Consider the following 13,402-nt stretch of genomic DNA (forward strand, 5'->3'; position numbering starts at 1 on the left):
CCAATTTCCCTTAATACAGATCCCCATCCCACCTGACCCCCCCCCCAAATAAGGAGTATTGGACTTCTGGACTGGATGACGAAGGGTATTGCTGACCGTACGCCTTTATTTACTGAGGACACTCTTAAATCATTGAAACATATAAAAGTTTGACTTACCCAACAGAGATTTTTTTGAAGTTCCTACAATTTAGACACTTCATAGAGGGTCAGAAGAAAGTCGATAAACTTTTGGTCTACCCCAAATGCACCTCCACAAGAATACAATTCAAAGAACCTACTTTACGCCTTTTCATCAGAATGTTTTCCAATGCATCACATTTATGTTTCAAATGTAAACAGGATACTGGTACCTTCGTGCACGTTTTTTGGTACTGTAGCAGAATCCAGTCTTATTGGAATTATATCCATTTACACATGCAGACGATCTTAGGTAGATCATTAGCTTTTTCACTGAATTTATATTTGCTCTACTTGGATTGTATCGTTGTGTTTGACCCTGACTCTGAACGTCTGTTCAATACCCTTGTTTACTTGGCCAAAAAATATGCTTATTGTTATAATGGTCCACACCTTGAAGTACCTACTGCGAGAATGTGGCTTTCTCAAGCCTCTGTTATTCTACCCCTAGAGAAACTTCTCTTTGACACCTGTCTGATACATTTAGGAAAATCTGGTCTCAATTGTGGTCCTATGTAGAAAACCTCACATAACTGCCCCATGTTATAATTGTGATGTCTGTAGATATATTTTTATTTGAAAATATCTTATTGAATAATGTTTTGCTGCATCCTTATTCCTTATTGTACCTAGTCTATATGTGGTGCACTTTGTTGGGTTGTCTATGAAACCTCTGTCAAAAGAAAAGAAAATTTTTAATAAAAAGATAATTACCAAAAAAAAGTTATATAGCTGCACCATCGAGAGCATCCTGACCAGTTTCATCACCGCCTGGTATGGCAACTGCTCGGCATCCGACTGTAAGGCACTACAAGGGTAGTGCGTACAACCCAGTACATCACTGGGGCCCAGCTTCCAGCCACCCAGGTCCTCTATACTAGGCGTGTCAGAGGAAGGTCCAAACATGGCAAGCGGTACCAGAGTGCCAAGTCTAGGTCCCAAAGGCTCCTTAACAGCTTCTACCCCCCAAGCCATAAGACTGCTGAAGAATTCATCAAATGGTGACCGGGACTATTTGCATTGACCCCTCCCCGTTTTTATACTGCTACTACTCACTGTTTATTATCTACAGTATGTATAGTCACTTTACCCCTACCTAGATGTACATATTACCTCGATTAACCAGTAGTCATGCACATTGACTAGGTACCGGTACCCCATGTAAATAGCCTTGTTATTGTTATTTTATTGTCTTCCTTTTTTAATATTTGAGTTTTTTATTATTTTTTATTATTTTTACCCCGTTTTCTCCCCAATTTCGTGGTATCCAATTGTTTTAGTAGCTACTATCTTGTCTCATCGCGACAACTCCCATACGGGCTCGGGAGAGACGAAGGTTGAAAGTCATGCATCCTCAGATACACAACCCAACCAAGCCTCACTGCTTCTTAACACAGCGCACATCCAACCCGGAAGCCAGCCGCACCAAACGTGTCAGAGGAAATATCGTGCACCTGGCAACCTTGGTTAGCACGCACTGCGCCCGGCCCGCCACAGGAGTCGCTGGTGCGCGATGAGACAAGGACATCCCTACCGGTCAGGGTGTGACGTGGGTGATGTATGTGTTTTTGTCTTGTCTAGGGGTTTTGTATGTTTATGGGGCTGTTTCCTTTCTAGGTATATTGTATGTCTATGGTTGCCTAGATTGGTTCTCAATTAGAGGCAGCTGTCTATAGTTGTATCTGATTGGGAACCATATTTAGGCAGCCATATTCTGTGGGTACTTTGTGGGTGATTGTTTTCGTGTCTGTGTTTGTTGCACAACACGGTACTGTTTCGGTTATTCACGGTTCGTTTATTGTTTTGTTTTGTTGTGTTTCGGTTTATTTCATTAAAAACAACTATGGACACTTACCAAGCTGCATTTTGATCCGATCCCTGCTACAAATCAGCCGTGACAATTATTGCACACAGAATGATTTATGTTACTTGTTAAGCAGATGTTTACTCCTGAACTTATTTAGGATTGCCATAACAAAGGGGTTGAAAACTTATTGACTTAAGACATTTCCACGTTTCACTTTTAATGATTTTGTAAACATTTCGAATAAATGAATTCCTTTGACATTATAGGGTATTCTGGTAGGCCAGTGACACAAAATCCCAATTGAATCCATTTTAAATTCAGGCTCTAACACAACATTTGTAAAAAGTCAAGGGGTGTGAAAACTTTCTGAAGGCACTGTAGTTGTGAATATAACAGCATCTACATTTCACACTATTTTCAGATTGACTGTAGTCCACCCCACAATTTTTCCTGGGTCGAACCTATCAAATTGTCCAGATTGGGACTCCCTCAAATTACTTCCTATTACCTGTACCTATTGGACAATTGCATACAACACCTGGTGCGCTTGTGTGAGAAAAGCTCCTAAACCTCACCAACTCCAGAGAAGATTCTGAGGTTTATGTCCATTGTGAAGAAATAAATGCAAAAGGCTATATAAGGATTCAGTTAAAAAGTATTCAGTCAATACATCAAAGAGGTTCTTATTTCTGACACATGAAGCTAAATTAACATTAACCACTGATTTCAATGTGACAGGTCTGGACAGTGAACACAGGCTAATTATTCTCAAACAATGAAGTGTATAAACGCATAGCCTTCTGTATGTTTACTTATGTACTCAACCACATGTACTTCTCTCTGCTGTAGGGGGTAGCTGTCCACTGTATTCATGGCCATGGCAGGACCATGCTGGCAAAGACCAGGAAAATTTCAGGCACCGATGAGATCAGGAGATCGGGATCAGATTACTGTACACATGGACTCTTGTGGAGTCACCCCTAAACATAGTGAACTATTAATACAAGTAGGATGTCCTGAGTCTGTATGTAAAAAAGCATCTACCTACCTAAGTTTTTATTCAAGTAAATATATAACAGAAAACATGAAAATGTGCATTCGACAGTCTAAATGTAAAGATCAATTAGGAGAAAAGAGAAGTAAATATGCCGAGAAATCACAAAGACAGTCCACATTTTTCTACAGAAGATAGATTATAATATCAATTCTAATATCTTCTGATTGGTTTCTACTGTAGCTTATCAAAAGGTTGAGCCTTGTTCGATGAGCCTTGACCGAATGTTGAGGCCATCTTCTCAGGATCCTCATCTTACAAGGCTTTGACTTTGATGGAGGCGTTTGATCCGAGGGAGAAGAGACGTTGGCGCTCCTTAAATGTGAGATTCTCAGGGGTTGCGTCACCTTTGAAGTTGTTCTCTTTCTGGCCTCTGCAACCAATCAACAACCCACACATATGGATGTAATTGAGAAGAGCAATCCCTATAGGTTAACAATACTGTATATCATGGTCTGTTATACATCATGATGCATTACTTTCAGAACAAATTATGTAATTTAACTTTTGGTTTAGCCAGGGACATTGTTGGGGGGAAAAAACTGTTTTCGTGGGATACAAATGTACATTCAAATGAAGTTGAAACTTACTCTTTCGAGCACTTCTCATCAAAGTTTACGTTGAGTTCATTCGACTCTTGAACATTTTCTCCTGTTGACGTGTCTCTATCTTCTTCTTCGTCATCATCCTCATCATCATCAGCGTTTCCATTCTGTTGGAACTCCTGCAGTCTCTGTTGAAATTGCCACTCCAGGTTGAGCCTACGGAGCCTGGCGGTCTCCTCTGGTGTGAGCTGGGCTTTAGCCTGCAGATCCTGGATCTCCTGTTCCAACAGGTCGACCACCTTGATCAAGGAACAGACGGCAAAGAAAGACACATTTCCATGTAAGAACAGCCAGCAACAAGAAAATTGTGATTTTGATGGACAATACGTTACGTTATTCTCTATTCGCATGAAAGATCATTTTGTGAGGTCGGCAACACATCAAAAACACAAAATACACAAAATCAATACAACACAACACAATACTGTAGAGTATAATATAGTAGACACACGTCAAATAAAGATGTTAATTATTATTATGTTACCTGTAGTCTCTGCTGCTTCTGTTGCTTCTCCCGTGCATCCCTCTTCCATGGGTCTGGAGACAGACTTTTGTTGCCATCTGATGGTGGCTCTTTATTCATGCTGAAGTATTGGTCCTGATTTCGACATTCGGCATTAATTGTGTATTTTATACTGGAAGAGTATACTATTTATTTGTATATTCCTTATTCATACATGCATTTGAGTTTTCACTGTTGTGTGTATTAAGACAGTTGACTTTTGATTGCAAAAAGAAAAATAATGTACGGTACCTGATGTCCTGGGGTGGTCCCTGGTTGTGGTTTAGCTGGAGGTCTCTGGAGGGATGTGTCTTTTGACTGGGTTGGGAACAGTTGGGACGTCGCTGTTTGCACCCTCCTCAAGGCTTGTTGTTGTTGGATCTTCTGTGAGGATGAGAGTGAGGGCTGAGGTTGCCTCATGGTCACAGAGGATGGAGGAGGACATGTAGCTTGGCGATGCTGGGCTGGCAGTTGATAATGAGACCCCTGTTTCTGATTGCTGAGGAGGGCTTGTCCCTGGCCTTTACCCTCAGGGTTTTGGTTCATCTTCACGGGTAGTAGAGTGGGGGTTTGTTGGAAGGTAGTCATTGGACTGCGCGGCTGGGTGTTGGAAAGCCGTGTAGCAGGGATGTCTATGTGTATTGGCTGGATGGCAGACGAAGGGTCGTGTGACGTAGGAGTTCTCCAGTAGCCATACCCTGTGTTGTGGCGGCTCGGTTGGGTCTTAGTGGAGAGGCTGACAGTATGATTGTAATGTATGTCGTGGGTAGAGATGCTAGGCTTCATAGGAAAAGAGGTGTAGTAGCTTTCCTGCTGGTTCTGGTTCCATGCATTATGTATATTGTCCACTAGGGGGCGATCATTATCCATGCACAAATTCTCCTGTGAAAGGGCCTGCCGCTATGGATGGAAATATTCAATTATTTTTCATTTGGCATTTAAGTTGATTAAGTGTAAGTGTAACAATTGCATATATGAAATGGTCCATACTTGAAATAGTTGGTTTAAGATATTGGGGGGCGTACTGCTTTATAAAGGATAAGATGTAGCTACTCATACCATCAAGGTCCTCTTGTTGGAGATCTGTCCATCGAGATTAAACGAGACTCTGGGCTCCTGAGGTGGGAGTTCAAAGGCTACTGTTTTCTTGTCCTGAGACCTAGGGGCTGGTAGAGTCAGGTATTCCCTTTGGTACATCTGATGGGAGAACATTAAGGTGACTGTGTTTTTATACCATTACAGATTCAATGTAGACAAACCCACTAAGCCATGGATTACAAGTATTGACCCACTGTTTAAGCATCTTTGGGTCCTTGAAAGCGCTATATAAAACCCATGTATTATTATTAAATTACTTACGTCAGAGCACAGAAGGTTGCTGGTGGAGACTGCAGTGATTTTACTGTCTGTTGGGATGGCTGGGACAACTGGTTCTCCTTCTGGGCCTAGAACAAGCGAGGAAAGAAAGAAAATGACAGAACTGCCACAAAACATTTCTTAAAATGGCTTTTCACACTACTCCCACATGAAAAAATACTATAGCGTATTATGGTATACATACTATACACTCTTAAAGTCTGCACAAAGCACTGCAGTGAACACCGTAGTATGTACTGTAGTATAGTGTAGTATTTACAGTTAACTATAGTATATACTATAGTAATTAATTTAGTGTTTTTGCAGACTGTAGTATATTGTAGTATTTACTGTAGTGTTTTTGCAGACATTACTGTATTATTTACTATACTGTTTTAGTTTTATTATCTTTGACATAGAAGTGGAATCTTTTTCCTTAAGGAAACCTACTGGAGAAATACTAAAATAGCATTTTCCATTAGGACTGGGTTCCGAACAGAAAGTCCAGAGGTTCTATTATTTTCTATAACCTTTAGCAAACAAATTATATGATCTATACTTGGCATGTAGGTTTCTCACTTATGGATGGCACAAATTGGAATATGAGGGAGGGAGATGGGCAGGGTACATGTAAATGAAATACTTTAGCATTTACTGTAGTTTAAAAAAACTGTTGTGTTTTGTGGACTGTAGTGTTTTTGTAGACATTACTGCAGTATGTACCATAGTGTTTCTTTTGCTGATAATACTGTAGTATTTACTATAGTATTCTACAGTACACTGTACGAAAAGAAAATCCTGTAATTGTCACAGTAAATTACTTTTTTACTCAACAGTAACACACTGTATAAACTGAATACAGTAGATTATCGTAAACACATTGCATTGTGGGCAAAAAGTTAACTTACTGTATTTGTGAATATTCAAAATAGAATGGCACATTAAAAGCACAAGGGCAACATAACCAAAGCACATTCCCTGAAGCAAGAGAGAAAACATTTTAGAAAATTATTATTATACATTTCATATTTTATTGGTACCTGTTTTTTTATTTTATAATTCTTGCGTTGTTTGTGGCCGTGCTGTTTTATATTACAGGAAAAAATATATATAATCAGAAAGGCATATCATACAAACAAAACAAAAATCCATTGTGAAAAGTAAGCCAAGCACAAACACAAATTAGGAGGTACAGTGCATTCGGAAAGAATTCAGACCCCTTAACTTTTTCCATATTTTGTTACATTATAGCCTTAATCAAAAATGGATTAAATAAATAAAAAATCTCATCAATACCCCATAATGACAAAGTGAAAACAGGCTTTTAGAAATGTTTGCTAAATTATTAAAAATAAACAACAGAAATACCTTATTTACATAAGTATACAGACCCTTTGCTATGAGACTCGAAATTGAGCTTAGGTGCATCCTGTTTCCATTGATCATCCTTGAGATGTTTCTACAACTTGATTAGAGTCCACCTGTGGTAAATTCAATTGATTGGACATGATTTGGAAATGCACACACCTGTCTATATAAAGGTCCACAGCATGTCAGAGCCAAAAACCAAGCCACGAGGTCGACGGAATTGTCCGTAGAGCCCCTGAGGCACAGATTTGTGGAAGGGTACCAAAAAATGTATGCAGCATTGAAGGTCCCCAAGAACATAGTGGCCTCCATCATTCTTAAAAGTTTGGAACCACCAAGAGTCTTCCTAGAGCAATCGGGGGCAAAGGGTTTGGTCAGGGAGGTGACCAAGAACCCAATGGTCACTCTGCCAGAGCTCTAGAGTTCCTCTGTGGAGATGGGAAAACCTTCCAGAAGGACTACCATCTCTGCAGCACTCCACCAATCAGGCCTTTATGGTAGAGTGGCCAGACGGAGGCCACTCCTCAGTAAAAGGCACGACAGCCCGCTTGGAGTTTGGGTACCTAAACAGGATTGTTTGGTCTGATGAAACCAAGATTGACCTCTTTGACCTGAAGGCCAAGTGTCACGTCTGGAGGAAACCTCGTACCATACCTATGGTGAAGCATGGTGGTGGCAGCATCATGCTGTGGGGATGTTTTTCAGCAGCAGGGACTGGGAAACTAGGACTGAGGGAAAGATGGACGGAGCAAAGTACAGAGAGATCCTTGATGAAAACCTGCTCCAGCGCACTCAGACTGGGGCAAGACTGGGACAAAGGTTCACCTTCCAACAGGACAACCACCCTTTGCACACAGCCAAGACAACGCAGGAGTGGCTTTGGGATCACTGATCAGACATGACAGGAAAGGTGAAAGCTGTGGGATGGAACCCTTGCCTGCACCTATCTAGTATTTAAAGATCAGTAATTACCTCAAGGGTGGAAGGAAGAAAGGATGCAAATAAGTGGCCTGTTTGAATACTTTCAAAAAGCATCCTTTCCTTCTCCATTCCTTGAAGTAATGAAGTGGATGGGTGGAAACGGTGTGGTGGAACCCTTACTTTCACATTTAGAATCTAGCCAGATCAGTGATTATTTGACTGAGCGGAAGGGATGGAGGAAGAGTGCATCTTAGAAGTATTTTAACCTTGAGCCGAAAAGTATTCAAACAAGACCCTGACCCTGTTTGAATTCTTCAGAAATGCTTCCTCCCTTCTTACTTTCCTCAAAGTAATCACAGATCTGAATTGGTTGGATTGGTGAACTTTGCTTGAACCTATCCACCTATAGATATGTGCTTACCTCCCGGAAACAAGGGAGCAAGGATACATTTTTCTGAAGCATGGCAGGTAGCCTAGTGGTCAGAGCGTTGGAATAGTAACCGAAAGGTTGCAAGATGAACAAGGCAATTAACCCACTGTTCCTAGGCTGTCATTGAAAATAAGAATTTGTTCTTAACTGACTTGCCTAGTTAAATAAAGGTACAATAAAATGTGAGTTTTCACTCCACCTTGAACTTGATGGATTAATTAAAGTCACTAATTAGTAAGGAACTCCACTCACCTGGTTGTCTAGGTCTTAATTGGAAGGAAAATCCAAAAACCCACAGACACTCGGCCCTTTGTGGAATGAGTTTGACAACCCTGCTTTTAATTACTCAAAGGAGGCTCTGTGCTTATAGAGCCAGGCTCAAAGTGTCCTAACACATTTCAGCCACCAGAGGGCTGTCTGAAACTCAATTGACCACTGCAGGTTCTCAACATTTGTCTGTGTGTGCTATAGCAGGGGTAAATACCACTGTGCCGGACAACGGCTTATATAGTGGCAGCAGTATGTTGAGTTGGATTCCAATATAAATTACCAATCACTTTGCAAGTCAACATAATGTGACTTGCATCTAGGGTTGCAAAATACTAGCAGAACTGAGCCATGCCAAATCAAGCTGTACTGAGCTGGCTTGGTTATACCTACCATGGTTGTTGGGACTGTGCTGAGAAATACCATGTGAAATGAAAATATCAGAGACAGCACAGTTTGACTGGCTTGGATCAACGCAATAGTGTGAAAAGGGTGTTAAGTCAACTTTTCAAAAAGAACACTATTGTTAGACTCACTGATCATGTTAGGGTTGGAGCGGTAGAGCTGTCTGTTCTTCAGCAGGGTCTGTTCTCTCTGTCTCCTGTTCCCTCCATGGGAGTTATTACCCCATAGACCTGAGGGCCCAGAGCTCTGCTCCATGCCGTCATACACGATCAGGGCCTTGCCGTTCGGCTTAGCATGGCTGCTGCTGGTGGGACCACTACCATCCAAAGCTGGGAGAATCATAGAAAAGTTGGTTAGATCTAGAACATCTAGGTGTAGGTCTACTATTAATTGAGAAAGACTATTCTTACCATTCATTTTGGGAAACAACTACTAACAGGAACCATGAAATTAAATGATCTGAATTTGGTTTTGGTCTTAGATCATTAGACCTCTGTTGATGGACTGTTCAGGGGAAAATGATAACAATGCAGAGAGAATAATGCCTTTGTTCTGCTCGTACCTGTAGTTGATACTGAAGGTGGTTCATCTAGCAAGGCAGCCAGACCATGGCATGTTGCCCCCTGCTTGGCAACCTGTAAAGTCACAACTGACCCAGTGTGCATCATTATGCCTGCTGCCCTACAATCAAGACAAGACCACATCAATCACTGTCAATTCATTATGCTTTCAAAGCATAATCCTTTATTTGTTTTTCAGCGTATTTGAAATGACCATTGAACAGATGTAACTATTGCAGATTGTTCCAACAGAAACTGTTTTCACATCAGGGTTAATGGCCGAATAGTTATCTGTAAAGACCTAAATAAATGTTATACTAAAAAAGGTCCTGAAAGTTAGCCTTGCTGACAGCGAACCACGTGACTAGACAGCTCGCTGTGACTCACTGGTCTAGTATCTCGGGCTTTTAAAAGGGGAGGTTGGCTCAACATAGTGGTGGAGTCAGCGCATCCACTCAGTCAAGTCTTCTATGGACCAGTTTATGCCCAAGTCTATGTCTGTAGCAAAACAAGGCCAAATTGATATTGCATTGGCTAAAATGTTTGCCACTGATTTCCAGCCATTTTCCATTGTTAAGGACAGAGGTTTCAGAAATTAAAGCAATAGTCTAAATCCAATGTACACAATTCTAAGCAGGAAAACCCTTTCAAAATCCCTTATTCCACAACTGTACGAGAGCACACAGGCTTCAGTGCGGGAAAGAGTCCAAAAAGCTATTGCAGTTTGCCTTACCACTGACTGTTGGACATCAAGAGTAACCACTTCTTACATGCCGGTTACATTTTTTATTTTTTTATTTATCCGTTATTTTACCAGGTAAGTTGACTGAGAACATGTTCTCGTTTACAGCAAAGACCTGGGGAATAGTTACAGGGGAGAGGAGGGGGATAAATGAGCCAAATTGCAAATTGGGGATTATTAGGTGACCATGATGGCTTGAGGGCCAGATTGGAAATTTAGCCAGGACAACCGGGGTTAACACCCCTACTCTTACGATAAGTGCCATGGGATCTTTAATGACCTCAGAGAGTCAGGACACCCGTTTAATGTCCCATCTGAAAGACGCCACCTTACACAGGGCAGTGTCTGGGGAATTGGGATATTTTTTTAGACCAGAGGAAAGAGTGCCAGAGGAAAGAGTACATGTCACTTCATTGAAGATTTTTTTATGTCTAGCTCTCATCTGGACTGCTTTGAGTTCAGCGACAGACACACCCCAGAGAACTTGGCAGAGGAGCTGTTGAGTGGCCAGAGAATGGCAAGAAGATGGAAAAGAGGTCTGTTGTGTTAACGACAATGCAGCTAACATAACCAAAGCCATGAAACTGTTCAAATGGACCAATCAACCATGTCTTGCCCACACAATCACCCTGATTGTAAGAGATGCTCTGAAGGTGATGAAGCCCACTGTGGACAAAGTGAAATCAGCTGTAAAATACTTTCACAGAGCACAGCATGTGCTGAAAAACTAGTCTACACAACGCCAGATGGGGATGCCTGAGCTGAGGCCTAAACAAGACTGCACTACAAAATGGAATTCAACATGTAATATGTTGAAGCTGTTTCTTGAGTCAAAGGAAGCCATCATCTCTACCCTGGCCATTGTCAATGCACCTGTTGATGCTCTGACCCATGAGGAATGGGAGGTAACCACAGGACATGTGACACCCTATGTTCATCAATGGACAGAAAGTTCCACAGAATGGAATATAATCACGTGCAGAAAACACTGCACTTGACCCCAGGTTTTAGAAGTTAGCCTTCAGTGATGCCAGAGCGATTGATGAGGCTCTTCAAAGAATAACCTCAGCAGCAGGAAGGGACAGCCCCAGCAGTCAGCTGGCTCAGGCACCAGGGCAACAAGAAGAAGAGGGATCAGATGGAGCAGAAGCACCAGCAGTAGTGCCACAAACGTCTGCTGTTTGACGAGAGAGTAACTGGGGATGCAGCACGAAGGAATCCCTCAGTAGATGCCATAATGGAGGTCCAATCCTATTTAGAGGAGCCCCTCCTCCAAAGATCTGCAGATCCTCTGAGCTGGTGGAAGAACAAGGCCTCTGTCTACCCACGGCTTACTAAAGTCATGACAAGGAGACTTTGCATAGTGGCCACATCCGTTCCCTCTGAGAGGGTCTTCTCGAAAACGGTACAAATAATTACTGAGAGAAGGAACCGCATTAGCCCCTCAAGTGAGGCAGCTTGCATTTCTAAATGCAAATCTCTCATAAAAGCAAAATATGGTCAGCATTGCTGTGTGCTGCTGGTTATAACATGGCAATAAAGGAGAGAAAAGAGGGACCAGTTTAATGTTTTAAGTGGGATGATGCAGTTTTGCACATTGTTATTTATTTTTCTTTGATATGGTGCAATTTTCTATTATTATGTTGTTCAGATTGTATTCATTTTGAATTGTTACATTTATATGCACTTTGTTATATACATTAAAACGTTATACTTTAAATGTAAATGTTTAATAGCATTATTTTTTATAACAAACCAATGCATTTTTAAATACATTGTGGTTAAAGTAGAGTATGATTTCATGTAATAATTTAATTCGAATTTTTTTATCACCAATCATAGTCAAACTATCGCAAAACATGTTTTTTTAACGAGCCGTTTGGGAGCCAAAAGAGGCTCACTGTAAAAAAAGGCGCGGCACGGATCGCTCCAGTTTGACTGGAGTGTGGAGTGCGATTCCCAAAGGCTGGTGTGTGGCCCTTCTCACCCTTCAATTTCGCTCCAGTAGCGCTCACTTTAGAGCTCATGGGGGCATGCCTGGCCCAACATGCATTTGTAGTCTACTTGTGTGCTGCTTTAGCCCCTTGCTTTAGTTACTGTCATGGAGTTCGCTAAATATTTCCATAAAGAAACTGATAAAGCACAGGTGCTAAATTAAGGTGAATTATAAAAAGGAGGACCAAGAACAAGAGAGGGAGTGCGGTAATGTAGTGTCCACAACTAAAGAATCATTCTGAAAAGACACCTGTCCCGAAAGCTTGATGATGTACTTACTATGTGCACATGCTTTGTCATTGTAGCAAAGTATTTCTAAGCTAAAAATTTGATCTCTTAAACTTTTCGTTAATTTTTGTTCTATTATCTATACAATAGGCCATTTTGGCCGAATAGGCTTGGCATATTCCCCTCGTTCAAGGACCTTTACATTTTGATTGGGTTATTTTGCCTAAAAACATTTAGGCCTATCTAAACAAACAACTCTAGATCTCTACCCAGCCTGGCAAGAGTGACCAAAAGGGTGTTTAGCATTCCCATTGGCTCTGCAAGCGCGGAGAGGATATTGTCCACTGCTGGCCTGCTGTCCAGGCACCATCACAAGAGCCTGAAACCACAGACAGACCAAACTCATGTTTCTAAAAATGTATTCAAATGCACTAAGTCATTTTTTTAAATGTAATTTGTATTTAATTATAAGTAACAGCATACATGTGCAATTTATAGACTATAATGATTACATTCACATTTTCATGTTTATGTCACAACTTCCGCCGAAGTCGGTCCCTCTCCTTGTTCGGGTGGTGGTGTTCGGCGGTCGAAGTCACCGACCTCCTAGCCATCGATCCATTTTTCATTTTCCATTGGTTTTGTCTTGTCTTCCTACACACCTGGTTCCAATTCCATTCATTACATGTTGTGTATTTAACCCTCTGTTTTCCCTCATGTCCTTGTCAGAGATTGTTTGTTGTATGTAGGTGTTATTTGTTCTGATGTGTGATGGGTTTTGCACCCAATTATGTTATTTTTGTATACTTTGGTTATCTGAGGTTTTTTGTATGTTTATTAAACAGCTCAGTTTTTTTACCAAGTTCATTCTCCTGCCCCTGACTTCCCTGCCACCAGCACGCACCACATTAGTTTATTAAAATCCATATGGTTTGGTTTCAATAATTCAAAACCAAATGGTACGTACAGGTAGTCACAAATAT

General features: G+C 41.2%; 1 protein-coding gene across 1 annotated transcript in view; it reads right to left on the bottom strand.

The window, feature by feature from the left end:
* Positions 1 to 3,295: 3,295 nt before the first annotated feature.
* The window catches only part of LOC135507450 (afadin-like), a 40,939-nt gene continuing 30,832 nt past the window's right edge, over positions 3,296 to 13,402 (bottom strand). Inside the window, exons 17-24 of the mRNA XM_064926986.1 lie at positions 9,457 to 9,575; positions 9,026 to 9,223; positions 5,507 to 5,592; positions 5,207 to 5,344; positions 4,400 to 5,047; positions 4,130 to 4,243; positions 3,631 to 3,884; positions 3,296 to 3,413 (exon numbers count right to left, since the gene is read on the bottom strand). Coding sequence (XP_064783058.1) covers positions 3,296 to 3,413; positions 3,631 to 3,884; positions 4,130 to 4,243; positions 4,400 to 5,047; positions 5,207 to 5,344; positions 5,507 to 5,592; positions 9,026 to 9,223; positions 9,457 to 9,575 — 1,675 coding nt within the window. The remainder of the gene's footprint in view (positions 3,414 to 3,630; positions 3,885 to 4,129; positions 4,244 to 4,399; positions 5,048 to 5,206; positions 5,345 to 5,506; positions 5,593 to 9,025; positions 9,224 to 9,456; positions 9,576 to 13,402) is intronic.

The sequence above is a fragment of the Oncorhynchus masou genome, chromosome 21, assembly GCF_036934945.1.
Source record: "Oncorhynchus masou masou isolate Uvic2021 chromosome 21, UVic_Omas_1.1, whole genome shotgun sequence".
NCBI lineage: Eukaryota > Metazoa > Chordata > Actinopteri > Salmoniformes > Salmonidae > Oncorhynchus > Oncorhynchus masou.